This window comes from Centruroides vittatus, unplaced genomic scaffold, assembly GCF_030686945.1.
Source record: "Centruroides vittatus isolate TY-2023 unplaced genomic scaffold, ASM3068694v2 contig_880, whole genome shotgun sequence".
NCBI lineage: Eukaryota > Metazoa > Arthropoda > Arachnida > Scorpiones > Buthidae > Centruroides > Centruroides vittatus.
This window is the reverse complement of record NW_027122572.1, coordinates 1,871,719-1,898,163: the sequence shown is the minus strand read 5'-3', so window position 1 is coordinate 1,898,163 and position 26,445 is coordinate 1,871,719. Positions and strand designations below refer to the sequence as shown.

The window sequence follows — 26,445 nt, the reverse complement described above, 5'->3', positions numbered from 1 at the left end:
GCAATTTAAAGACAGGAAATTTTATTAGATTTATTTTAATAAACTAAACTGAAATTAAAGTTATTTTATTTTATAGACAGAGTATTTTTAACTTCAAAACAATTTTTTTTTCTGCTCATTTCTACTCATTTTGCAATAATAAACTTACCCATAAATGTTTTGGTGATTCTGAATCTCCTGCTGGAAGTTCCAAATGTAAGTCTCCTCCACTTGAATACATTTCTGTTAGCTAATAAAAATAGATTAATAATTTTAAATTATAATTCTCAAAATATGATTCATTTCTATAAACAATAAAAATACAATGTAATCAGAGTCATTCAGAAGTATAAAAAACATTTAACAATCCAAATTATGCACATATCTGTTGAACTTGTATAATTTTTATTATTTTTTTTCCTGATGTTTTCAAATACGATGAAACATCATCAAGAAATCCAGTTCAAATTATATTTACTTCTCAGTTATACATATTCTATTGGATGCAGTTGCAAAAGGTGAATCATAATAATCTAAAAATGTTAGATAACGTAAACAAATTTATAATATGCATGTGTGTTTCTATGTACAGTACAATATTGCATATCAAAATGCCACATTATCTGCTCACTGGCCTCTCATTTTTTTTGTTTTCACTTTTGCTCTCATACAATTCAGATCGGTATGACAGCTTCATTGAAAGTATGATTGTAGATCAAACTAGACTTGCAAGTAATTTACCAGGTAAACCTAACATATCATAATCAATCCAATATAAACTGATCTTAACACTTGCAGGAAATTTCTTTCCAAGTTCAGGATTTTCAAGTTCTTGTCCAAGTTCCAAAGGATTGAACAAGGTGATGGGAAGTGGAAATTGAAATTATGAGAAGCAAAGCAGTGATCATGGGATGAAAGAGGCTACCATGTATCTGTCTAATAACTATACAGATGTCATTACATTATACCTTCTGTTTGAATTGGTGCAACATGATGATCAGTGTTGCCAAATTGAAACAAATAGCAACTAAATTTTCCACATTGGCAACATTTTGGGTGACATTTCCATGGAGAAACTGAAAGTAAATATAAATTACTTATAGAATAGGTTTGAATTGAGTAGAAGAATTTAAAGAGAAACAGTTGCAATTGTCTTCTGTTAAATTTTGGACAAGAGTCTCTATACCAAAAGAACAAGCAACCTTTCAGGAAATTGGAAAAATTTGTTTTTTAAACTCTTCCATTGCCTGCAAGTAATGTAAGGGTAGACCCTTACATTACTTGCAGGCAATTAAATGTACCTTTTGACTTGTCTTTGAAGTGATATGATATACAAGCTGTCTTTCTTTCACCAATATGACAGCTCTGATTCAACCTAAGGATCAGGAAATTTTGGAATCAACTAAGCACTGCTGTTGACATGCAATTCTCACTTCCCAGAAGGAATGTGGAAACAATTCCACCAAGGCTATGATGAAGGCATGGAAAGCCATCAACATGTGTGTTGTTTACCAAACAGAAAAGCATAGAATATAGCAGAAAGCACTATCATACTAAAGTGTTAGAAAAAAGTATGGCTTTTAATTGATACCAAGTTTGAGTCAGCATTGAGTGACAATGATGAGCCAATCAATTCAGAATCATGAATTCCAGATGACATTCATTGACATGTTCCACAAACTTCAAGAAGAATATTACTAAATAGCTAAATGAGGAAAACTATGGAGTAGATTAGGCGTTAACAGATGATGAAATAATCAAAAATGTATAGGAATAAAAAGATAAAAATAACGAGGAAGAAGACATTGCAAAGGCAAAGATAATAAAGATTTCTCATACTACTGTACCAAAGCTGTAGACATCTGCAGTAAATAATGCAATAACAAGACATGAAGAATACCTGCATAATGGTAGTAAAACAATTGTGTGACAAAGTGTGTTATTGATGAGCATCTTCATTAAAAACAATAAAAATTTATGATATGTTTTGAAGTCACCTCACTGAGTAAAAAAAAAATGCAAATTTTATCTGTATAGTATTACATTTGTACAATTCTTTTACATATATACAGATATGCTTGTTTTATTAGTTTTAAAAACATTTAAAAACAGTATTTTTTATAATTATAAATGTATATATTTTAATAATACCTGTAATGTTAAACTGTGTGGATTATGCATACTAATTATTGGAGTATAACTGCTGTTTAATGGCATTCTTACTCCTAAAAATGGATGTAGCCGATATGGATTTGGTGATCCATTAGCTATAACCTGTAAAACAAAAATTTTTATTAAAATCATATTTATTTAATTAAAACTTAATATTAATATGACTGTACAACAAAATATAGTATAGTGTATTAACATTTTTAAAAATAATTATATTTGGATTAGATATCTAATTGTTTACTTTTTGTCATATTTGGACATTTTACTAAAGCTGAATTGTTTGCTATAATATTTCATATTTGGTATACAATAATAATAATAATAATAATAATAATGTTGTATACATACAACATACATGAAAGACATTGGCCATACACAAGGTGTTTAGCCAGCAGAAAAAAGGGTAAGAGAAAAAGGGGGATAGACAGTAGAGAAAGGTAGGATTCCTCTGAACAGTGTACATATGGTAATAATGTTGTATACCAAATATAAAGATATTTTTCAAACTTCCAAATAAAAATAAAGTTTTATGAAATTTTGTTTATGAATGTTGAAATGAAATTGTTCACATTTCCATATTAGGAAAATGATCATGATATTTTCTATTCTATGAAAATAATGTATAAATATCTCTTTCTAATGATTTAGTTTCATTTCAATTATTTCATCTCTTTCTATATTGTCTTTTTGTCATAATTAGAAAATCATAGTGTGTGTTTCATATTATTTTTGGATTTCTGAAAATAAACAATCATCCTTAATCACTGACAATACTAATCCATGCTCATAAGCAGTTATTTTTACACATTGCTGCTTTACACATGTGTATAGCAGCAATTTTTCCCTATTTTTTACATGTAATTATGCTGGACATAATTGCTGTTTCCAAATTTGAAATTCTGAAAATTCTGTAATGTGTGTTCTCAGCATGTGTCAAATTTAATCACCATATGCTGTTTAGTTTTCTTCACAATAGTGATACCTTGGTTTTCATCAATAATCTGTCCAAAAACAATTGGCAAAATCCAAAACCAATGAGACCGAGGCAATTATTTTTGTATTAATCAATGTAAATCCAATTAATTCATTCTAGACACTCCAAAATACATACCAAAAACACATTTTATAAAAAATAAATAGTGTTTAATAATGAACATATAGTACACTTCACGCCAGCGTTTTTAATGGACTTTTCAAATTTAAAAAGTCCGTTAAAAAGCTGATAATTCGATAACAAATGTATTAGATTTTCACCTGAGGATGATGGCTGTAAGCTGTTGAAAGTACTTGCGAGTACATCTGAATTTTATCAAATTGCTGTTAGTAATGCCACTACACGAAAGTGTCATTTATTTAATATAGTGTTTAATACTAAAAACAATAGGAAATTAATATAAAATGAATATGAAAGACTAATATAAAGAATAAATGAACATTTATCATGGCATTTCCCATGATGAAGCTAAAAGGAAAGCAACGGAATTGGGCATATTCAAAATCTGAGCATTAATCCAGTGAGATGCTGCTGGAGGTGAAACAATGGCTGGTGTTTTCTACAGAACACAAATGCTGACTGCCAGGAATTTTGGGAGAGAAAAAAACAATAAAAGTGGCAAATGATGATGACTTCCACATTACGTTAAATTTATTTTTAACATAATGTGAACTTATTTAATGAGAACAGCTTAATGAAAAATGAATATTCCGAAAAGAGAAATAGGTATGAAGATTTTTTAAATTTCTGTAGAAGTTTAAATAGTTAAATCAATCCAAAGATTACACTTTAATAACTAAAAAACATTATGTGATGTCTTACATAAATGTACTAGTATATTAAAATATTCTCTTAATGTACTAACTGAATATTAATTTATTCAGGGTTTATTCATCAACAAACAAATTAAATACAAAATTGTCAACGAAAATAGAGCTTTTACGAGCCTCGTGGTGGCTGCCATCTTGTTTGCTGGGGTATCAAGTACAAAAAAAAACGCTTGCAGTTTGCTGGAAGCTCACTGGCAGCAACCATTAGTTATCTGAAATTTTTAACAGAGATGTTGGCTGCATGCTGAGATTTTGAATACACCCATTTTTTGATTAGATGCACAGAGTAATACTCACAAAATAAGAGACAACACATGGTTTCGCAAAATTAGTAGCAAGGACATGTGGGAACATTGTTGAAATCTGAGGCAACCAATGAAAACCGAGACAAATTTTTCACAAAAAAAAAATCGACAATAACCAAAGTCAACGAAAACCTAGGTATTATTGTATCTCAAACTTTGCAATAGCATGAACTAATGTGAAATGAGTTAAACTGAAAATAAATGAAAGCTGAGGTATTATAAGGGCCAGAAAATGGTTTTCCTATATTTTTTGAGCACAAAATAAACCTGCAAAAATATTTTAAATTGTTCAAGGTCATAACACGTCATGCTAGCTTATGAAGACAAACATTCAAGATTGCAGTGAGTTGCGGACTCATATCATTATGTCATGTGTAGATAACAAACATCCCTGACATCATACATACTTCTTACAGCAATTATGTAAGACATCCATAACTTCTTCTTGAATGATAGTCAGCAAAAATGAACACAAAAAAAATGCTGTGTTATGCATGTGATCATGTAATAATAACAAAGAAAACTAAACATGACTGAGTGCACAAGGTAGATGATTTTCTGCAGCAGTTTTTTCAGAACTATGTAAGTGGAAGAACTTTTTCCACCAAAATTTTTACAAGGTGGATATCATGAATCATGACAATATCATGGAAGCACCACTAAACAAGTCAATTTGGTGAAAAATGTATTTGAAAGACTAGTAAGTACAGAAAATCACCACTATTGCATATGATTGCAGGTTAATGAATTTACTTTACATTCTCTTTACATTAATTACTCTACATTTAAAACTGATATTAAAGTATCATATATCAATTTCACAACACTGCTTGATTTTGTACAAATTAATAATGTTATATGGATGTCCACTGTTCTGCATTTACATCACAACAATAATAAAACGTAATAAAAATTATTTTTTAATTATACTATTCTGAAATTGCATTAGTATTTTAACAAAAAGTTTAGCCATTAGAAAGATTATTATGTTTCCACAAAAAGCTATTAAACAAATAACATTAAAAATAAAACTAAAATCATATACATCAGGGATGGGCAACCTTTTTCTATGTGAGGGTCTCATTTCAAAACTTTTGAACTGATGTGGACTGCATATAAGAGAAAAGAAAGAAAAAAAGACTGGTAAATCACAATTATTTATTCATATATAATTATAAATTAGCATAAGTATATTTAATGTAGCTTCTGGAACTGATGTAAACATAATATATCAGAAATATTTGGTTAAATATTAGTCACTGCTGGTTTTAAATTAGTTTCAATGTGAATCTGTTAGCCAGTTTCTTGTTTTAATTTTTACTAAATTCATTGTGGAAAAACTATTCACATACATAAGTTGTAGAAAATAACATTTCAATTTTTGCTGCATACTCCCTTAAGCTGAGAAATTGATGTATTTATTCATATTGTATGCGACATGGGCTGTAAAAAATATTAATGTGAGCCAGATGCAGTCCAAGGCTGCGGGTTGCACATCCCTAATATACATCATAAAAATGAAAAGATACATACTTGATATTTAAAAGAACCTAAAGACGTATGAATAAATAAAGTATTTTCTACTGAACCTTCTTGTCTAGCAAGAAATACTACATCAAATGTTGTATTCCCTCCTGGAGGTATAACCTATAAATATGTTCATTAAAAAAATTAATATAAAATTATGATTACATTAAATTAAAAAGTTAATAGTTATATTTCAAATGACATTTGTATCTTTCAATTTATTTTCATTGTACAAACAAATAATTTTTATTATTTTTGAAAAAGAAGGAATAATAAACATTATAAAATCTGCTTGATTACTGGATAAAGAACCTCTTAATAAATGAACAAGATTGACTGATTGGCAGTCAAATTAATATGTAATATAAAATAAAAAAATGGCTACAAAAAGTAAATTTACATTTTTTTTATACAGAATACTGTTTAATAACAAATTGACTATAAAATTAATTAGCCAAAAAATCTGCTGGATTAAATTAGTTTGGTATTATTATATAACCATATTGTAATTAATAAAAAGTAATAAATGTATTGCTTAATTTAGTATTATATATGTTATACAATGATAAATTTAATATAGGAATTCACACTATTTGCAACATGAAATTTCAGGACTTTTCAAGAGTTACATTCAAAATCTCCAGAATATATGGGAAACATACAATCAAACTCTTATTTCTACTATAACAAATGTTCTTTAGTACCCAATGCAATATCCAAATCAAATAAATTCAGATATTGTAATATGTCAAACAACTACTGGATTAAATTGGGCTACTTCTCTGCATTTATTTTAAATTAATTTCTAAATAATTTGTCACTAAAGGCAGGCATTACATGCCTTCTCTTATTAAATTTAATAATTATAATTAAATTAATATTTATAAATAATTTAGAATATTCTGGAAGAAAAGAATCGGCATTGAATCAGATTGGAACTTGAACCTGCAACTCCTGCTTACCATGTAGAAGTGTTGCCACCAGTGCTTATTCTCAGGTAGTGTAACTGCACAGTAAGTGGGAGTTGTGGGTATGAATCCCACTCCAGGTCAATTCATTTCTTCCAGAATATTCTAAATTATTTATAAATATTAATTCAATTATAATTATTAAATTTAATAAATTTAATAAGAGGTGTCTAACACCTGTCTCTAGTGACAAATTATTTAGAAATTAATTAAAAGTAAATGAAGAGAAGTAGCCTGATTTAATCCAGCAGTCATGTAGCATATTACTAATATATTGGGTTTTGAGATGTTTGTATATGTGTGTGTGTATATATATATATATATATGTTTTTTGTAAATTTGTAAATTTTTGAAGTACATTAGTGAAAAAATTGCACTAATAAAAGTTAGAAGTAAGAAGTAACTACATTCCCAGTATCTATTGACATTTTCATTTTTTTTCAGTGGTATTGTGTGTCTGTCTATTGTAGTTTGCAATGAAGTGATTTTTATCACAAAATTTCAGTACAAGCTTACAATTATATTTGTTACCAGTTCATTACAGCAGTACAAATGCAACATTCTGTTTCCCATAATAACATTTTAATATAACATGCACAATATCATAATATTTTCATTGCTGTCTGCTGTACATTAAAGAAAATGCAGTTCATATACAGTTTCTAATAGAAGATACTAAACAAACTTATTAAGTTAATGTTTACAAATACAATATATTGTTTAATAATCTGATTAAATATTTAAAAACACTAAGGGTTGTATTCACCATCTTGAGAGTTAAATAATTGTGAATTCAGTTAAAATCAGTATTCATCATGAATTAACTGTTAAATCACAATTCAAAGTATAAATTAAAGTATGCACTATTTGAATTCTTTGTAAAACATCATTGAGATTATACACATACACACACAATAATAATAATCATGTATATGCAACATATATTTGATTATTTTTATGACAATATTAAACTATTACAAGTTGAAAATAAGTAACTCATTGAATATAAGCAACAATGTAATCATTCATGATAAGTATAAATGATTACATCACAGGATTTCCAGTTTTAAAAATTTCTACTTTTTCTTTTCTGCTTGGTCTTTATTTACTTGGGTGTAGCTTTGCAATAAAATAAGAAATAATTATTTCTTCGGTAATAAATTGTTTATATTTGTTTCACTTAAAGCTAATAATTGGTCAAGCTTGTCATTGATGTTCATTGTCATTTCAATTTTTCCACTTATGTGCAGTAGTCTTTACAGTAAATTTATGTTCCATAGTTTTATTTCTATGCTCTTTTTTTGTAAGTATAATTTTTTATTTTAAAAAATTAGTTATATAAAAAATAAGTTATGTAATGTTGCATAATTTAATTATGCAACATTACATAACTTTAAAATAAACAAAACTTAGCACTATCATATGGGGAAACAAACAGTACTGCTTAATCAATCAAAAGTTTACTAAAGAAATGTTTTCAGTTTTACTAAAACTATCATCAGCTTTTTGCTATATACGTGGTATGATCCAAAAGTTCGGGGACTGCAGTAACCTATGACAACAAAAGCATGTATTTGAAGTTACAGCGTATGAAATGGATTCTACCAAACCACCTCTACGTGTTCAGGTTAATTTCACCCATGTCATGTGATTAAACTGCGAGCACTGCTGTTTTTTTCCAGAGATAGTTACCTTTGTTCTGCGATGTAATAAAAGTGGAGTTTCAAGAACAACCTCCAACATTAAATTTTGTCAGCATTTAGGTAAAACACCTATGGAGAGTTTAAAATTGCTAAGAAAGGTGTACGGTGATTCTACCATGGTGAAGTTGAAATGTTGGAGGTTGTTCTTGAAACTCCACTTTGATTACGTCGCAGGACAAAGGTAACTATCTCCGGAAAAAAACAGCAGAGCTTGCGGTTTAATCACATGACATGGGTGAAATTAACCTGAACACGTAGAGGTGGTTTAGTAGAATCCATTTCATATGCTGTAACTTCAAATGCATGCTTTTGTTGTCATAGATTACTGCAGTCCCCGAACTTTTGGATCGTACCACGTATATATAAAACTGTATTGTAACAAGTAGTACTTAAATATTATGTAATATACTGTAAGTAATGTTACAAATTTTTTTATTAATTTATCTCAGTTGGTTTTGTCTAAACTTGTTACAAAATATATTTAAACAAATCAATTTTTAGGTAATTAAATCTTCAATTTTTATATTTACATACAACTGAGAAACTAAAATCATAATAGATATTATTAAGTATGAAGTAATAGATTGTAAAATTAAGGAAAAACAGCTCAATTAATAAATTATAAAGACACAATTAAAAATATGACTTCTAAACAAGCTTGGTCAAGCAATCTGATAACATGCTCCACAGAAGCAAATCAAATATTAATTTTGTTTAAAATAAATTTTATAAATTCTTGAAATCAAGTAGTTGTTCAGAAGAATTTTTCACTGAATATACAGTAAGGGATGTGGTTTACAGATTCCAGAGGAACCAGGTAGTTTTTACTATAGCTTACAGTGACTGTAAACAAAAATGTTCAGTTCCCTTTTGCACATGCGCAAAGACATGCACAATGAATGGATTGAATGGAACATAACACTTAGGTAATGAAAGTGAACAGTCATTGTGCATGCGTGTGAACATGTGCAATGAATAGATTGAACGAATCATAATCTTGAATATATAATGTCTGACAGACACACAAACGTCCTAAAATAAGCACTTCACTACTATATTGGAGAGTGCTAAAAAACCTTTATATTTTGTAAATTATTTTTAAAAAGTCTTATATTTTATACTAAAAAGCCAAATATATTTTAAAAAATACCTTTTCTTGAAAAAAAGAACAATGGAAATGCCTTGTACTTCCAGAAATTGATAACATATGTATACTGGTATCAGGACTTAAGTTTCTTACTACTACATGTTCCATGTGCGGCATTCCAACTGGACTAATAAAAGAAAATTAGAAGATTGTATTTATAAAAATTAAAATAAACAAATTATTATAAATTATGAGATAATTATATTAATATTATAAATTAAGAAATTTTCTTCCAAGTTGCTCAATTGTTTACATATACAAAGAATTGCAAAAAAGGCTTTGTAATGTTCAAAATCCAAAAATAAACAGTTAAGAAAACCAAAGTACAGTAAAATCACAATTTAATAGACTAATTTGGACAAAGGGGGTGTCTGTTATATAATAAAGTAAGTTTTCCAAATGTGTGAGTTAAAAAATTGACAAATTAGTCAGTCTGTTAGTACAGGTACACCTCACCTTACGTCGGTAATTGGTTCCAGGAGAGGCAATGTAAGTCTAATTTACTTGTCTCCGAATTTACTTGTCACTAGGCTAAATCACAAATTACCATTCCCACTTCTGTATTTTATTTATAAATGCATTTTTAATAATATATGGTTAATAAGAATCTATTTTAAGCTTACAAACAAATTTTAGTTTTTAATATAGTACAGAAAAAAGTAATCTAAATTTATGAACATATTTACAATTTGGTGATGTTTACAGTACACTCTTTATTTGTGAATGTGGTTCTCTAAGACATTATAAAATAAGATGATTTTTTTTAAGGTTAAATAACAAATACAGTTATTAAAATTATTTTGCGATAGTAGAAAATAAACTAATTTATGTTAAATTTACCAATATCGAGTGGTGCTGACAACGACACCATATCGTAGATATTGGAAATACCACAGAAAACGCCAATAATGAGGACTTAAAGACTGCTAAATAAGATGACAACACAGAAACACAGATGTTTTCATGTTTTGTTCTCTAGGATTAATGATGATTATATTAACAATTAGTGTAAATGTACATATTTTAATATGATTTTATGTGTTTTTAATGCTTTTCTAGTGATATTACAACTTCAATATTTGTGGCAGATGAATGTAAAGTCGAATAAAATGACTTAAACTAGATTTTTATTTTTCCATATACTTTTTTGACAAATGACGTATAATCGAGAATGACATAACTCAAGGTATACCGGTATCTGTTTACTTATGTAGATACATTTGTGTAATTAAAATTAAGTGTGTACAAGAAGTGCAACGTCACAGTAAAATTTTCTATATGCATTATTGTTTATGTACTCACCTTAGTTCTGAGATCATAATAAACAAGTAAAAAATAACAACAACAATAATAATAATCAAAATAATATAATAAGAACCAAATAAATCAAAGTTAATAAATCAAAATAAATAAACATTTTTTTTTTGGAAAATACACTATATTTATGTTTAGTTAAATGCAATTAATGTTCTTAAAAAGAAAAACTTTAAATTTGACAAAAACAAAAAATATTTCCTATTTATTCATCATTGGGTTATAATACATTCCTGTTGTGGCATGAACTTACAAGCAATGACTCTTGGATTTAAAAAAGAAAATCCTGTTAATTTAATTACATATAAAAAACATTTTAAAATTAGCAAGGTGTTAATTTTCATGTATGACATACAGATTAAAAATTTTGGGAAGGGGCGTGTTCATCGGTCAAGGCTGCTGGCGTTTTTTCTTGTGCTCCTGGTCATCTATACTAAGCCTAAGCAACATACGTTTTTGTCTTTTTATTGCTGTTATAAGTTTAAATTTGTAACTTACTAAGATAAATTATTTCAATAATAACATCATTAATAAAAATGCAACGTTCTCCACCTAAGCGAGGGAGGCCTTCAAAAAACTGTGCCAAACCGGATACCAAGAAGAACCAACCTCTTTCATCAAATTCTAAGACAATATTGGACTTTAACTTCAATTCTGGAAAAAAACCTTCATGAAGAACCTAGTGACGAAATGAATCCCATCTTAAATTCATCACAAATAAGTGCAAATAACATTCCAGGTGAGTTAACCAAGTTTGACCATTATCTCTCTACTAAACTGGATAAACTTCCAGACACCTCTACTTCAGTGTTATGGAATAAAATATCGGATTTGATTAATACTGCTAACGACAAACTTTTTAGACAAATGGTTATGATAAAACAAGATCTAGAATCTATTCACGAAAATATCCGTGAAACGAAGGACCACCAGCTAAAAATGGAGGAACAATTAATTAACTTAAAACAACAGGTAGATAAGTTACAAATTAACAAGGATTGCATTCAATTTAAAATGGACTCGTTAATTAACGAACATCGCTATAACAACATTATTATGTACAACTATCCAAACCATAAAACCACCTCAAGAGCAGAAATACATAATTTTATTACTTCTCTTTTAAATATAAAAAATATAGCTCAAGAAGATATACTAGAGATATATTGGGCGTTTTAGACAGTTGAACTAACATTAAGAGTTACTCTCAGCAATAATCAAATTAGAGACCGTATTTTTACTACCATTATACAGAAAAAACAACAAAACTCGTTAGAAGAATGGAATAATTTACAAATTTCTCCGGACTTAACTAACAATTCAAGAGCTAGACGGAAATTTTTATTACCAACTTTCTACGAACTACGTAAACAAAATTTGCAGGTTAAACTGTGTAATGATATCTTATTAATCAACCATGAAAAGCTAACCTACAATTTAAATACTGGAAAACTGGTACAAGTAAACACTTTTCTTCCATTGTCAAGAATAGATATAACTAAATGACAAATTAACAAACAAGATAAACTTCAAGTCCGTAAATTTTCTTCTAAGGACCAATTCCTTACTATTATCAATTGAAAGAGTCAGGGCAATTAAATATCAAAGTTAAATAAGCAATTGACAATTTATTATTTCTATGGGCAACAATGAAAACATCAAATTTGAATATTCAATTTAAACTCTCTACAATACCATTGTAAATCCTATCATCCATTATGCAAGCCTAATATGGGGACTGGATTACTTATACAACTTTGAAACTCTGCATAATTACTTCCATTGAACATTATTCCATCTTGAAAAAACAATACTTGGATACGCCTTCCGTCATGAGATAAGTTTTATTTGGGCTTTTCCCCATATATTAAAACGTATTTTAAAATTCTGCTACAGATTTAAATACAAAAGTGTCGATAATACCGAATTTGTATATCAAGAATTGATAAAGCAGTGCAATAACGAGAAAAAACAGGCAGCTTTGGCATTATAAATTTTGATGAATCTTAAATACATTTGGCATATCAGAATTACTGTTCACAGATACGATTCAAGACTGGAAACTCGCTTACTTACTGTCAATCATGTCAATCTGATGACATTTCTATGCTCCATCTACTCCAAAATTGCCAAACACTAACTAAACTGTGTGGAAAATATGATATTATAAGAATATGCAACCATAGATCACTTCTCGACTTTAAAATTAACCTAAATTTCATCAGTAGAAAGGATGCCTATAAAATTTGTAACTACTTTGTTAAAATCACGGAAAAAATTCTTGGTAACATCTAATTATTTGTTGTTGTAAGTTTAGGCAAATCCTTTATAACAATATATCCTAAAGGTACTAACAGTGCCTTGCAATAAATTATGTTGGTTAATAATCACTACAAAAATATGTAATATGTATCTTTATCTTGTATTAATTCTTTAAGTAATACTTGTATTTGTACCACCCCCTTATAGGGAAACTTTCCCTGGCAAATAAAATTAATTAATTAATTAATAATTAAAAATTTTGTACATTACATCTAGATTTTATTGTGTTTATCAAAACAGAAAATTCTACTTGAAAGTAGAAAAAAATATATATATTTAAGTTCTAATTTAGGGGCAGATATCTTAATCAGTCTGAAAATGTTTCTGTTCTTCTAAATATTTCAGTACACACATCTTGATATAAATGATTTATTTATTTCTTAATTATTGTTAATGACATGACTATTTTATTTTATTCATAAGTTAAAACAATGAAATTAATATAGAAGTAATTTTTATTCATTTTTTGTAACTTAACCATTCACATTTTTATTAAAACATCAAATTTTCACTTATATATTAGTTTAATGAACATTACAAATCTACTGTATGTATACAGGATGTGAGATAGCATCTTATCTTAATAATTATGAAGAACTATACATGTGTAATAATAAAAAATTATTATATAATATACATATTATATTTAATATGTAATATATAATAATAATTATTATTATTATGTATTATTATTATCATTTATTATTTATTTTATTACTATTGGGCTGTAATTTGAAAAAAATTGTAGATTTTTTACAATTCCCATTGTTGTCTATCTTTACTTAATCTCAAGAACAAAGTTAGTTAGATGAAAGATGAGACCAGATATGTAAACCTTAAGAGTAGGAGGCCCCAATTAACTATATACAAACTTCCGGTGCAAACTAGAAGTCTTCAATTAAAAAATTTTCCCGAAAGATGTTAGTTAGATGACCAGCACTACTAATAATTCATATGGTAACTGGTGACCATGGAGACAAATTTGTTTGGAGTTATGCATCAGATAAAATTTAACTTTGATGAGTGTGCTTACCAGTGGCTCTCTCTCCTCTCAGAGTGAGTTTTTAAAAAATGTAATATTTATTAACTGTTAGATGCCATGTTTGTCTTTAGGCTAGAAAATTTTCTGCTAAATTGCACAAAACTTATAAAAAACCACATGGAAAAGATTTTTATAGATCAGTCAGTAGATGTTAGTAGTCTCTAAGATTTTATATTTGTCCGTAAATATATAAGTATACTACAGTGAGACAAACTTGAAGAATGTATATGTAAGTGCTTACTCTGTAAAGTCCATCATAGGTATCACGTATATTGCAAGAATACTCATCAAAGAGTTAATGATGACTCTACTGAAGTCTGTTAAATTTCCTACAAGTTTGCTGATTAGAAGTTGCATGTCCTAGATTAGTTCTTATAACCTGTATATAATAAAAGCCAGGGATTTTTTACAGAAATAATTGAGTACTTTTTAATACTATCAGTTGATAATTACTTTGGTGATTCCAATGACTGGTGGTTTCAAGATGATGGTACTGGTGGCCATCAAGCAAGAACACTAAAGGATTTGATACAGGAAAAACAAATCAGTTGTTTAAATTGGCCTGCTGACAATCCAATTTAAAACTGTTGGTGGCAGTTAAAACTTGCCACTTCAAAAGGCACCAAAAATATTAGAGTGAATTGGCAAGAAACTGATCAAGATTACTGCCACTGCCTGATACAAATCAATGCTAAAATGTATGCTGGCTATTATGTTCAACAAAGATGGTCCTTCAAAATCTTAAGTATTACTTATTAAACATGACTGAAAAATTATGTTTGCAGAAGACACACTAAATTTTTTTTCTACAAAGTGAGGACAAAATGTTCCTGTTAAATGTTTATTTCTTGTACAAAATGCTTAATTCTTATAGAAATACAGGGTTAATGTTACCTATGGTTCCAAGATGGCGGTGCTTCTGGTAATCTCCAATCCAGCTGTCTTGTGATAATAGCGATAGAGGGAGTTATCATGTATTTGACTGACATAATATGTAATGACGTTTAACGTGATGTAAAAAAAGAATGTGAATGATTATGCAAATGTGTAAAATATAACGTGGTAGACGGTAGTTTTTTGTAAAAATATGCAAATTAACCAGTAGGTAGACAATACTGACAGTGTTGCATAGTATGTATAGTGGAATATTTGATTTCTATTTTTTACAATAGTTTTTCCAAAAAAGTTAAAAAAGTAAATATGTTGTGCCTAAACGATAGTATTTGTGAATTCTATATAAATAACAACTAAATATGTTGTAAATTTTTCAAATTTTTTAGGTTTTTTGATAATTTTGTGTCAAATAGTTATGTAGAAATTAGTTCCAATGAACGTTTGGTTACGTCGTACTCCTCGTAAATTCTAATAGATAGATGGAAACGAATTTTCAAAATTAGGGTGGGAAAATGATATTTATTCCCATATAGACATGATTCCCATGATTTTAGACATTATCTCCCATATAGCATATGGGAGATAATGTCTAAAATCTCTCATTTGAATAACTCTCAGTTAAACAACTCTCTCAGTTCTACACCCCTACAAATGTAAATTTAAATTTGCTTTAAAATTAGAACTGCAACAAACTCGTGCAATGTGCAACTCGTGTGCTAAAACATCTTAATTATAGTATTGAAGTGACATAAAATCATGTGGTTTCTAAGATTTGTAAAAGTGGTTATAACTATTCAGCATATGAAGAAAACCTTTAAAAGCACATTTGGCAATGTCCATTGTGGTGGTCTTTTGTCATTCATTTTGCCCTCACATTGTTTGAAATGTACGGCAAAATGGAATTATGGCATTCAGCACTGTCTGAAGCATATATCTGATTGAATCAGTGTAAAGAAAACCTGGAGAAAGTTTCCAATTTTTTGTAAGACAATTGGTTATGATGTATCTAGGAACTGGGACAACTCCAAAATGGTTAGATCTACAGTCTGTTCCATGTACACTACTTCTGAATATTAATAAGAAGCAAATACTAAGAAAAGAGAAGGAAAAGGCAACAGCAAATGTGAATAAAAAGACAGCCAAAAAGTTTTCTACAGTTGTAGCAGAAATGACATCATCAGGAAAGAAAAGACCTGCCAAAAATGAAGTGAAATCTACAAAACTAGGAAAAAAAGTAGGATCAAATAAAAAAAAGTGATTGTTAACATGAGTATTTTTTTTTTCAATATTTTATCTTAGTTTATTATATTTTCGGAGACACATGATCTCTGAACAAAATAGTGCTAAACGCGCAGTGTCCAGACCAATCCAAGATGGCGACCGGAAGCACCGCCATCTTGGAATCATAGGTAACATTAACCAAATACAGTAACCTCTCACTTATACACATCTCATTTAAGCAATTCTCTCAGTTATGAGACGTTTTTCACTGGTCCTGGCTTAAGCATATGGGAGATAATGTCTAAAATCTCTCATTTGAATAACTCTCAGTTAAACAACTCTCTCAGTTCTACACCCCTACAAATGTTTCAGACTAATGTATTTTTTCCTCATTTACCATTGTGATTTTCAATCACAAGAACAGAGTGGGTCACTTTTCCACAGGTCAAACAGGTGCCCAAGAAGATAAGAAAGCAGAGAGGCTTATCCTACTGGACATAATATCTGTTTTTAGAAAGAGAATAGTTGCTGGCTGTATGTTTAGATAAAACAAGCAGTACTATCATAATTATGATAATTCAATGACCACTGTCATGTATGTCCAGACAATTGTTGCATTCCCCTAAAGCTGTTGCCAGGTATGTATTGACTAATAACTTTGGTATAAATTGTGTGTCATGGCCTGATTATTTACATTCATATTTTTCAAATTTTGACAAACTGATCTTCCCTGACATGTATTCTATTTAACTATGTCAAAGTAACCTTCAGATGGCCAACAAAATTTCCAAAATCCACATACTTCCAATTTCTGCCCTATGGAGATTTTTAACAAAGAAAAACACAGTACTGTACTTTGGACCGAAAGGATGACATCTGATGCAAAACTTGGATATGCACATTAATTTCTGGGTGACATAGGTAACGATGTTGCCAGATTTAACCTTGTATTTTGAATTTAAAAGAAATAATGCTTTTAACTGTGATAATCAATACTAAAAGGGTTACAGTTATATTTTTAACATTTTTCATTTAAGTTGGTCAATCTCTCTTTTGTACAACTCTCTCACTTTACAACTTTTATCATTGGTCCCTTTAGTCATATAACTGAGAGGTCACCGTAATTTGTTTAATGTTTGTACTTAATTTATCTTAAAAATAAATTTTATTCCTAATGTATTTCTTTTCAATTTTGTTGTTTATAACTGCTGTGCTATGTCATATTCCAGGAGTTGGAAAATTATGGGTTATACTGGTACATAGTTCTAATTAAAAGAAAATGAAACCAATTTTAGCACTGTCAATGTAAACACAATAATACTATATCAGATTTTTATTTTTATTTAAAAAAAGAACATGTTATTCTAATTTTTCAAAACACTTTGTTTCTTTTTAATCTTATTCTGTTAATTGTTTCATGTTAACAAAAGTAAAAAGAAACAAATCCCAAAATATCAAGACAAATATTATTACATGTGTTTTTATGATTTTTTGAAAATAACCAAAAGACTAGTCAGCAAGGGTATTCACAAGGGCTTATCCCTAATCCACAAAGCATTAAGTAAGTAATTTTGATATCTTAAATAAACATCATTTCATGATTATCTAATATTAATATCTTTTACATTTCAGGTGTTTTAATAAGTAAAATTTATATTATAAAGTTAATTTTCATCATTATTAAACGATTAATCAGTAACATGGTAATTATGAAATTACAAAACACAACTCATGCAATTAAATAATGTTACAAGGTCCATTTTAAAATCTCCAGGAAAGATGATTTATAAGTTTTAAGAAATAAGTGTAATATAACTTACTGTGAATGAAAATCTAAAGAAGGAGGCTCAAAAACTATAGGACTTTCATACGTTTTAAGCGTCTCATCTTCTAAGTCTGTAAAACTGTAAAACATTATTAAAATTAGAAATTAAAAATTTAAAAATTTCACATAAATAATTTACTTTTAAAATCACTAGAAATATTTTTTTATTTATATAGTATAGTAAACATTTTAGGATATACATTTCATAAAGGAATATATCAGGTTTGTCAAATAAAATTAAAGCTAGTATGGTTAATTGAATAATTCTTTTCAATCTAAGAAATTAGGATCTATGATCTGTCAAATATAATTTTAAAACTTTAATTATGAACAGTATTTTTCTAGTATATACTTTTTTATATGCATTTTATTACATCAGATAACTTAATAAAAAGACAATACATATATTTAACTTGCTTTACTGCAAATTTCAATATTCTATCATTGAATCATATATAATATCTCAAATGTTAACAGACTTTCTCATAACTAGTTTTATTTATTAAAAAGAAAATACTAATTAATAACAATAAAAAGGTGTTTCTTGTTTTTATCAACTACATGATTCCTGATGGATATGATGATAAATTACAAGAATAACTTTTCTTATGAAATCATATCATCAGGTTTAGAATTTAAACAGAAAGCTATCTATGTTGCCCAACTTTCCCTGCTTGTAATTGTCAAATATAAAATGCAGGGAAGCTGGAAAAGAACATGTACAGTCTCATATAAATTATTCAAGAGTATGCAAAAGAATATATAATTTGAAGTGCAATATGTATATATATATGTATATATATATATATATATATATATATTGTGTAATAAGTCCTATTAATAGACAACACTATTTTCTATTTCTTGTTATTTATACATATTATATATAATATGTATGAATAACAAGAAAATAGTGTTGTCTAGCAATTTCTGTTTGCATCCCTGTTTACTTGGACCTTGTTTATTAATAGGACTTATTACACTAGGGTAGTTTCCAATTAGCAAATAGAGGAGATCTTAGTCAAATAGTCAAAAAAAATATCTTTATTTTCACCTGTTCTTTTTTTTTAAACTTTTTGACTAAGATCCCCTCTATTTGCTAATCAGAAACTACACAAATGTGATAAATCCTATTAATAAACAAGGTCCAAGTAGACAAAGATACAAACAGAAATTGATAACAGTAAGGACACAGAGGTAAAATGAATTAGTGTTACTTATTCTCAATATTAAAAATATTTATTCAACCAAATGGTCACCTTAATTAATTGGGCTATAAATTTGCTATTATTAATAATTAGATATTAAGTAATTTGGAACTAGAGGTAGACATTAGTCTACCTCTAGTACCAAATTACTTAATATACTGCCAATCTGATATACTGATAAACTGCTCCACACTGGTACAGTACCTCTAGTACGAATGTGGAGCAGTATATCACAGTGGTTAAACAAAACAAAGCTAAAAGAAATCCATAATTTTTTTTCTGCTGAAGACTGAAAAAGTAGAAAATATTTTTTGGTGCCAAAAGAGTAAAAAAACACTAAATTTGATGCTAAGTAGCCAAACTTGGCATCACTGTATGTACCCCCAATATGTAAACTAGCACATGCTTGCTTGGGACCACATTCATTTAAAGGGTGGGCATCCTTAAACTTTAACCCCGAGTTTCTTAGTACAGTAGAATGATCCACTAAAACCAGATGTTTGAATTTATCTACAGTTGGAGGTTGAACCTATCTTTGCTTACTAGAGGAAAATCTATTCTACTCAAAATAGAGCTTTTATTATAGTACCACTTTGCTTTTTACACTTTTTGAGATGAACAACAAAATCATTATTGGAAATAGAGTTATTTCTTGGAGATTGTGAAGGTAATATACAGTTCAGTTTAACAAATTCTGGTAAAATTTTTATTTGCTTTATCATGTGAAAATTAATGTTGTGACAATGGTATTTTGCCAGGGCAATCGCAAAATTTGCTTTATGAGTGTTCATTTTAAGATGAGTCGATTGTAAAAGCAGTGTTAAAGTATTATGTAAGAATATTGGGACTCTCAGAAGAAAAGTTAGCCAAAATGTGGATAAAGTGTATAGTAGATCATGGTGGATAGACTTGTTTGTTGGAGCAGCTGGAATTTGGTGAGATTGTCATGGAGAAATAAGTTGATACGAGGAAGGAGAGGATACAAGTCAAAGTGATGAGATGCATCAAACTGGAATTACAAGAGATAAAGAGACTGTTAAGCAATTCTGTTTCATTAAATTATTATAATATTGTTAAGTCCAATTTTGAGATGGCATGTTATTTAAGAGACAGCAGATTACGTTGACAAAGAAATGTGAACCGCCGGGGAGGTAAGAGGAAGTCGTCACCTCTTTTTCCAGCAACAGGTCATTGACCTGCTCACTTGTCAAGATGGCTAGTATAGAATGTATGATTCTGAGGGTCGGGACTTCTTTTGTCAGGTGAGTGTAAGGAGAGTATTAGGGGTCGACGATAAGGCGAAGGCAGTATACGAGTAAAGAAGGACACCATTTAACAATTAAAACAAGATTTATTGGAATTAACAAAACTAACAAATTACAATGCTAATTTCAACGCTAATACACGTTGGGCTCGAGAGAGTGTTTACAGGGTTGTTTCATACCTCTTTGTAGGTTTCCACGGCAATTTCAGTTTGTTAATGTCACACAGATATCCAAGAATTGTTCATAGGTATCCAAGATTGGCACAAGTATAAAAGTTTGTGACTGTGACGTGGACAATACTGATTTAGGAGGTTCGGAGTTGCGGCGACTTTGTAGATTCTTCAGGACAGTCTGTGATGGCGTTAGTCCAGTTTTCGATAAGAGACTCCCCTGGGGGGGAAGGTAGCATTTTTTATAGCTTTATGATGGGAAAATCAGTCATGTGATCGATTGTTATAGGTGATAAAGGTTATAGGTGATCCCAGGACCAAAACAAGTGACGAAATTTGGATGTTAACTATAAACTATCGTGCAAGTCAAGCTGCATGCTGCGTGGGAACAATATAATGTTGATAGTTATTCAAAGGGGGTTTCTAATGTTTTCAGCTAGGATTGTTTTCTAGCTAATCCATTATATAACAGAAGTGGAAATAATTAAAAATTTAGGTTATAAAAATTCCAGATCTCACAAAAACAAATAGCTAAAGTAAGGTTAAATTGTGTTATACCACAGAAAAGTCATTGTGTACATATTGTGTAATCAATTACATAAGTAATTAATTAGTGTTTTCATATACGTGGTATGATCCAAAAGTTCGGGGAATGGAGTAATCTACGACAACAAAAGCATGTATTTGAAGTTACAGCGTATGAAATGGATTCTACCAAACCATTTCTATGTGTTCAGGTTAATTTCACCCATGTCATGTGATTAAACTGCGAGCGCTGCTGTTTTTTTCCAGAGATAGTTACCTTTGTCCTGCGACGTAATCAAAGTGGAGTTTCAAGAACAACCTCCAACATTAAATTTTGTCAACGTTTAGGTAAAACACCTACGGAGATTTTAAAATTGCTAAGAAAGGTGTACGGTGATTCTACGGTGAAAGGTCACGATGAAGTCGAAATGTTGGAGGTTGTTCTTGAAACTCCACTTTGATTACGTCGCAGGACAAAGGTAACTATCTCCGGAAAAAAACAGCAGCGCTCGCAGTTTAATCACATGACATGGGTGAAATTAACCTGAACACGTAGAAATGGTTTGGTAGAATCCATTTCATACGCTGTAACTTCAAATACATGCTTTTGTTGTCGTAGATTACTGCATTCCCCGAACTTTTGGATCATACCACGTATATTGCAGTTATGGAAATAATGTGTAGTGAGTATTTAAATATGTTACATAGTAAATCAAATTTTCAAGATTTGTTTACATTTATTAATGTTAAGAGATTGCTACTATTTCCAATAGAGTTGAATTTTGTTCCTCCTTTGATGTAAATTTAATTTAATGTCAAATAAATAATAAATTCAATTCAATGTAAAAAATAATTTATCAAAAGTTTTGAAGAACTTTGGAAAAATTCTTTTTTACATATTTGCTCTGTTTATGACTTAATAAAAAATGTTCCAAGTGCAATTTAATAAAAATGTATTTCTTTCTTCTTTTTCATTATCTTTCTTAAAACAGGTGTAGAATCTGCAAATTTTTGGATTTAATATACTTTTGTATATTAAATCCTTTTTAATAAGTAATAAAGGATTGAAGACTATTCTAGCAAGAACACTTGTCCAATGGTCTTCAGTATTTTTGTTGAAAACTGTTGAACTTCTACATAGGACAGATATAATTTCTAGACTTGTGACTTCTAGTAAACTGACCTATCAACCTCTAACATCATTAATCATCTAAAACAGAGTAAATTCAGAACTTTAGGGTAATCCTTCCAAAAACTTGAAATAACTTCACTAAAACCTTTAAACTATAACCAACTTTTTGTGCAAGATACAGAATGTGTCTAATAATGAATAAGAAATAATCTCATTTTGGAAGATTATTTCTTGCAAAATTTGCAAGAAACCACTATGTATAGTACCACTATACATAGTGGTACTGACTTGCAAATAACAGAAGGGATCTAGCAAAAATAAATAAATTTATTTTTGCTGGTACATACATTACAACAAACGTTTTTGATCCCCTTAGGATCTGCATCAGGTCATTATAATTAGAATGCTAAATGTTGGAATTTAAATATTTTCAAATTGCAGGAACCATAAACATTAGAACAAGTATATGTCAAAATTCACATCTATGTATTAATTAACATTAAATTTAAAATAAAGTTAACATAAAAATTAATGAATACATTTTTTAATAAATCTTAAGTGAATTAATTTCTTATTTTTTTTATAAATGTTGTCTGGATCGTCAAAAAAGGACTGCCATGCAAGGACTGCGAAATGCCTACTTCCTCCTTAAAATTGATACATCCCCCTTTTACAAGTTAGTTCAGCTTTAAAAATTTCCAGAGCTTCTAAAATTTTGATTTGATCAGTGCAAAGGGTGGGTCTAATGAGACTGGCTTGCTATAGTTTATCTTCTATGTCAGTGTCAGAAGTGTATATTGCTAGGGCAGTGGTCTGCTTTTTGTTTTGTATATCATACTTATGTTCCACTAGCCATTTTTAAGGGATCCGTTGGTTAAATCTATGTACATCAGTCTCTATAAAATCTGTCATTCCTCACAGGTATACTATACATATCCAGTCTGTTGTAGGCATTAATGGCATCTGACATTTCTTAATAACTTATAAACTGACAGGTTACGCCTGTATGTTATTGAACACCCTCTGTGAATAGCAATTTCTTTGTATATAGTCTTTAATCCCCAGTCGTAATCAATTAGTATATGTTTGCCTGTACGGTCCAAACCCTTATCACCCTTGTTAAGATTGAAAGTGATGTGATCATTCATTCTTTTAATCTAGTTCTCTGCTAAATCTTGCACCACTGTTCTAGGGTAACCGTGTGCTGCCACTATTTTTTCTATATGTTTTAATTCTTGCCTTATGCTAATAATGCTTGTGTAGTGCATGAAGGCTCTTTTTGTAAGGGCTCTAAATGCTAATATTTTGTATGTGTAAGGATCATTTGAGGCCACCAGTATGAATAACAGCTGGTACCCTGGTTTATAGTAAATATCTGTTTTGATCTGACCATTTATAAGGTAGATGTTCAGGTCTTGAAAAAATGTGTTAACATGTTCTTGCCAAGATCTTCAATTGTTTTAATTAACTTATGATTTTATGATAATTTTAAAATATCCAAAAATTTTATTTAATTCTTTTAATGTTCATCATCAGATATTACAGTTGAACAAAATTTCATAACTATTTCCAAAAAATTTCAAAACAGTGTTCTTGTTCTTATAATTGAAGCGTAATGTGGCTTCAATTACAAGAATTCAACTCAAAAATTTCAACTTTTACATATCTGAACTTTAGAATTGATTTATTCATCAAGACAAAGTTTTTAGAATTATAATAATGTAATTCCAACTTTTTATTTTAGGAACTTAATGAGGAATAAATTTCACAACCAATGAAAAAAGTGTCTAATATAATTAATTATTTCTATATCAAGAGTTCCTATGGTCAGTTAAATTATTTTAAATAATGGAATAGAATAATTTTCATTTAATTAAATCAACTTTTTAATTATATATGTTATATTTTAATATTTTGTTTTTAATCACACATTTGCTAAAATCAACTAATCTATGATTATGCAATGAGATATCACATAACACATTTAAAAACATTGACATCATTTCATCAATATGGAGAAGAATAAAGATTAAAACACACAACAAAAATTATTGGGCAACAGATTATTTAATGCAATCTTATTTTTAATTAATAAAAGGACAAAGAAATGAATATATTTTTATTAATAATCTTCCAAAATGAGATTATTTCTTATTCATTTTATAAAACTTCATTTTGTTATAGATGATAAAACAATTTCCTGTTTCTATTAATATAATAAAAGCTATATTTAAAAATATATATATATATATTTTTAGATCTTACTTAGTTTTTAATTAAAAATATAAATTTAAAATTATTTAATATTTAAATAATTTTTAAAAGTTATTAATTTAATATTTAAATTAATAACTTTTTTATTACAACTTATTTATTAAAAAGTTTTAAAGTTCTTACCTTACTGTAGTAGCATCTGCTGATAATGGCTAAAAAAAATTAATTCTCTATTATTATGCAATATTATAAAATCATTAAAATAACAGTAAAAAAATGTAATTATATTTTATGTAATAAATTTTATTTATGTTTGGTTAAGACAAAATAATTTGCCATTTTCAAATTTTTTTTTAAAATACTATAAATTTTTCTTTTAAATCTTTTTCAAAATTATATCATTTTTGTAATACAAACAATATTATACCTGATGCATTTGAATAGATACTCCATCTACTAAGTATCCTAATTCACCATCTGTTTGAATAAATGCTATAAAATAAAATAAAAAATAAAAAATGTTTTTATTTACAAGTAAAAGGAAATTTTAAATCATTATATAAATTGTATTTACAAAAACTTTTATAAAAATTAAAAGCTTAAACTACATAATTTACAATAACACAATAAAATCAATGTTACATTAAAATGTTTAGGAAATATCTAATAATGATTTAACAGGTGTATTAATTTAAAATATATTAGGCATCAGGTATGACTAAAAATGTTAGTCAATAGAAATTCAAACAATATTTACATATATAATGTAATTGTTTGGTGATTTTAGTGGGTTTTTTTCACACTTAATGAAAAATCTATTTCTTGTATATTAGTGAAATAATTGAAGTATTTTAAATCAAATTTTGTTGTAACCATATACTAGATAATGAATTCAAACACAAACAAAAATTTTTTTTTATTAAAATAATCTTTTTTCAAAATATTAAAATTAAATCTGCAATCACATTATTTCTTACATTATTCTTCTAATGCCACTTATCAAATATTCAAATATATGCAATGCATATTATTTTTTTAAATATCAAATATTCACTAAACAGTAGTGTTATATTAGTAAGTAATAATCTATCTTTGTCCAATGGATCATTAATGATCATACATTTTAATTTTTACGTTGAACTTGCTAGATTAAAATAAATACTATTATAGATTTTAACTCCCACAGAACATAAATAATAACTATAACTAATACTAAAGGCCAGTCTTTATTTATTAAAATTGTTTCATCAGCCATAAGTATAGAGTTTTAGCTATTGAGCAGCAATTTTTTGCAACAAAGTATAAAATTGTCATCATCTTTGTGGAAAGATTTACATGACAATCTGAATATAATTCTTAAATCATCATATATACTCATGTATTAGTCATTTTTTTAAATATAGAAGAATCGCTCCAAAAATAGGGGCTGACTTATACACTCTGGTATAATATTCCATTGCTACCATTATCATAAAAAAGTAAACAAGTGACAGAGTACTTTATACCACAAATATTATATTCTATTGTCATTTGTCATATTATACATAGTGTTACTATCACAGTACTATATTGAGAAACAATATATAATATTCTATTGGATATATTGATTAATTGGTAAATATGTTCAAGCCAAAACCTGAAGTTCAAGTTCAACAGAGTTTTCAAGATAATTTACTGAATATTTTTAG

The 26,445-nt window shown here is 28.4% G+C and overlaps 1 protein-coding gene across 2 annotated transcripts in view; it reads right to left on the bottom strand.

Annotated features, from left to right (window-relative positions):
- The window catches only part of Tmem131 (Transmembrane protein 131), a 176,332-nt gene that overhangs the window by 123,374 nt on the left and 26,513 nt on the right, over positions 1-26,445 (bottom strand). For both annotated transcript variants that reach the window (XM_067280042.1, XM_067280043.1), the window contains exons 2-8: positions 25,185-25,249; positions 24,941-24,969; positions 18,239-18,322; positions 9,629-9,752; positions 5,814-5,927; positions 2,131-2,253; positions 149-229 (exon numbers count right to left, since the gene is read on the bottom strand). In XM_067280042.1, coding sequence (XP_067136143.1) covers positions 149-229; positions 2,131-2,253; positions 5,814-5,927; positions 9,629-9,752; positions 18,239-18,322; positions 24,941-24,969; positions 25,185-25,249 — 620 coding nt within the window. The remainder of the gene's footprint in view (positions 1-148; positions 230-2,130; positions 2,254-5,813; positions 5,928-9,628; positions 9,753-18,238; positions 18,323-24,940; positions 24,970-25,184; positions 25,250-26,445) is intronic.